This window comes from Arachis ipaensis, chromosome B5 (assembly GCF_059453495.1).
Source record: "Arachis ipaensis isolate K30076 ecotype BB chromosome B5, ASM5945349v1, whole genome shotgun sequence".
Taxonomy (NCBI): Eukaryota; Viridiplantae; Streptophyta; class Magnoliopsida; order Fabales; family Fabaceae; genus Arachis; species Arachis ipaensis.
In genome coordinates, this window is record NC_142440.1 from 36,842,279 (window position 1) to 36,845,167 (window position 2,889).

The 2,889-nt window shown below is 34.3% G+C and overlaps 1 protein-coding gene across 1 annotated transcript; it reads left to right on the forward strand.

Moving 5' to 3' along the window:
* Positions 1-314: 314 nt before the first annotated feature.
* On the forward strand, positions 315-2,306 carry LOC107643400 (protein SHOOT GRAVITROPISM 6-like). Its single transcript, XM_021123572.2, has 4 exons — positions 315-395; positions 1,576-1,665; positions 1,776-1,853; positions 2,214-2,306. Exons 1-4 carry the CDS (start codon positions 315-317, stop codon positions 2,304-2,306), a joined length of 342 nt encoding a protein of 113 aa, XP_020979231.1.
* Positions 2,307-2,889: the final 583 nt, after the last annotated feature.

A 2,889-nucleotide genomic window follows, 5' to 3' on the forward strand; every position in this document is an offset into this window, starting at 1 on the left:
TTTGATTTAAAATTTGTTGTTGAAACTTTTTTCCTCATGGTTTTTCAATTTTTGGTGTTTCCTTTCACTGCATTATCTTTTTTCTTTTGCTGCTGCTTCTTGCTACAGTGTGATAGTGATCCTTCTACTTGGAGCTACATCAATGATCATGTTCATTTTCATATAGGACAGTAAGTTTGACTTGCTTCAGTAATAGAATATTCCGGTTGTTTAATAATGTAGAACATATGCATCTAGATTCTTTAAACTTTCTTACTTTTCATTGTTATAGGTGGTATGCTTAACTTGGGATATATGATGTGGCTGTCAAGTATATGATGGAAATCTTGGCCTACAGTCACCAGTCCAAGGCAACACAGGAATTATTTCTTAGTGACTTTCTTCAAACTGTGAAGGTGATAGTGACTCTATTTCCTTTTCAGATCTCATGCTTAGAACCTGATTGTTAAAATACTGAACTGCCAATAGTTTGATTTAATGTAATTCCTGAAGTAGTGTGCTTTGTAGAACAGGTTGGGGATGTAGGACCCATTCTTGATTTGATGGCTGTGGTTTTAGAGAATATTTCTACTTCTACCCTCCTAGCCAGAACAACAATTTCTGATGTCTATCAAACCGCAAAATTAATCAGTTCTGTCCCTAATGTGTCATATCAGAAGAAGACAAGCATTCCTACATAGACTGGAAATAACATTTCTACCTATTCAGCTTTATTCGTTTATCTAAAGACATAGGGTGTTTTCTGGACTTATCCAGGCTTTCCCTGATGCCTTGTTCCATCAATTGCTTGTGGCCATGGCTCATCCGGATGTGAAACACAAATTGGAGCACATAGTGTCTTCTCTATGGTGCTTATGCCATCAATGATTTCTCCTTAGTTGGACCAGAAAACAAAGATGTCTATGAAGGTACAGAGTAATAGCTTCCACATTCAGCATGATAGTTTCTCTGAAGCAGAACACTTAAATGGGAAACTGCTAGAAGGAAACACGGTTGCAGGAGTTACTGGGGATAAAAATGCTGTTCATCCATATCGTGGTTATAGCTTTACTCGTGCACTAACTGATGGAAAAGATGGTTGGCATAAAGCCTCCAAGTTCCAATTTATTTTGCATATATATTGGTTACCATAAAGCCTCCAAGTTCCAATTTATTATGAAATGCAATTAGCTATTTCAGCAACTTAAAAAGAATATTTCAAGTTGGTGTCAAACTGGAGCCTGCATTTAGTGGCAGTGGCAATAATTTTGACAGCAAAATTTATCTTTATAGAAATGGAAAAAAAAATGCCATTCATAGCCTTTTAACTAATCCCGTTAGCTTTAAAATCTATTTATCCAAATTTGTTTTCATATTTTAATTAATTTTTATAATTTAATGGTGATATGAATTGCTTTGTCAGGCATCCAATTACAGGATTTTGGCATTTGTAAATGTTTCTAATTTAAATTGTATGCTTTTCTTTCTGTCAGTGGGCTTGTTATCTGTATTTTATTGTTTCTAATTACTTCAGAGATTTAAAACAAAACACCTTTTCCATAAATAAAATTAAAAATAAATACTCGTTATTTGCAGGATTTGACGCTTACTCTGTCAACATTTCTACCTGTAGTTTCTATAAATAATGACAGCAAAGATCAATCAGATTTCTCAATTAGACTTAAGGTAATACTATCTGTTCTTACTGTAAGATTCCAACCTTATTGAATATTTATGACACTGATTGTTGATGAAAAAGGTTAAATGTTCTTTTTTAATTCAATAATGTTTGGCAGATGTATAATGAGGTGCAACGTTGCTTTCTCACAGTTGGCTTGGTGTATCCAGATGATTTGTTTCTGTTTCTTGTAAATGTAAGTTGTTGAAAATCTAGTTGAAGTGAATTTTCTATTCTGTTGATAAAAAAGGAAAAGCATAGTAAGCCGAAGGGAGATTAAGTTATACCATGTAAAGCTAAATAACTTGCTAGAAGAAATTAGACCCAGACTAAATATTAGATGAAGGAAGGCAATCAGTTGAACTAGTTTCTGGTTTGATTTAAAGTTGAATCATGTCCTATTTCTTTTACATATTTTTGTTAGCCTGTGTGTTATGTTGAGGAAGGTGCCTTATTTGCACTGATGTTTCTTCCTTTTCCAAGGAGAAAATTATTTTGTTTCTCCTAATATGATATAAAAGTGTTGCCTTTTTGGCTACTTTTCTTTTTCTTTTAGAAATGCAAGGTGAAGGAAGAAACATTGACCTTTGGTGGACTTTGTGTTTTGAAGCATCTTTTACCAAGGTTCTTGCTTTTCTGTTGCTGGTGATAATTGTCATGAATCATATTTTCAGAAAGCTTAATTTGTTCGGTAGATACATGAATAGCTTTATACCTTCAAATCGTATCAGGCAATAACATTTTTTGGGGCTGCAGCCCTGACAATGCTTGGGCCCACTGTATCTTCTACTAAAATTCAGCTTTTATTTGGAAGATTGAGTCGTAAACAAAGATTGAACTCTTGGCCGCATTTGGTTATAGGAGCTCTAATACCACCAGGCCATGAACTACCTTACCAAAAAGCTTAGACTATATTTGGGTTGAGGGATATGACTAATTTGGTACCTTAACAGTTACTGTGTGTTATTATCTTGTGTAAATTGACCTACAATTCTTATCTGAAGGTTATTTGAAGCTTGACATAGTAAAATACCTCTACTTGTTGAAGCTGTAAAGTCCTTGCTAGAGGAGCCGAGTTTAGGTGTTCGGAAAGTACTTTCTGAGGTAATCCATTATGAACTATGTTCATGTAATTTACTTCTGAACTAACACAGTTTCTTACCCTTCACTTTCTTTTGGTTTTTCCTGCCTTCCTTCTTTTCTTGTAGTTAATTGTGGTTATGGCTTCACAT

Bases quoted from the DNA above. Each gene is read 5' to 3' on its own strand.
- LOC107643400 (XM_021123572.2), top strand. From the start codon at position 315: ATGATGGAAATCTTGGCCTACAGTCACCAGTCCAAGGCAACACAGGAA. The intron at 396-1,575 runs GTGATAGTGACT...CGTTATTTGCAG, and splicing joins ACTTTCTTCAAACTGTGAAG to GATTTGACGCTTACTCTGTC. The intron at 1,854-2,213 runs GTAAGTTGTTGA...TTTTTCTTTTAG, and splicing joins TGTTTCTGTTTCTTGTAAAT to AAATGCAAGGTGAAGGAAGA.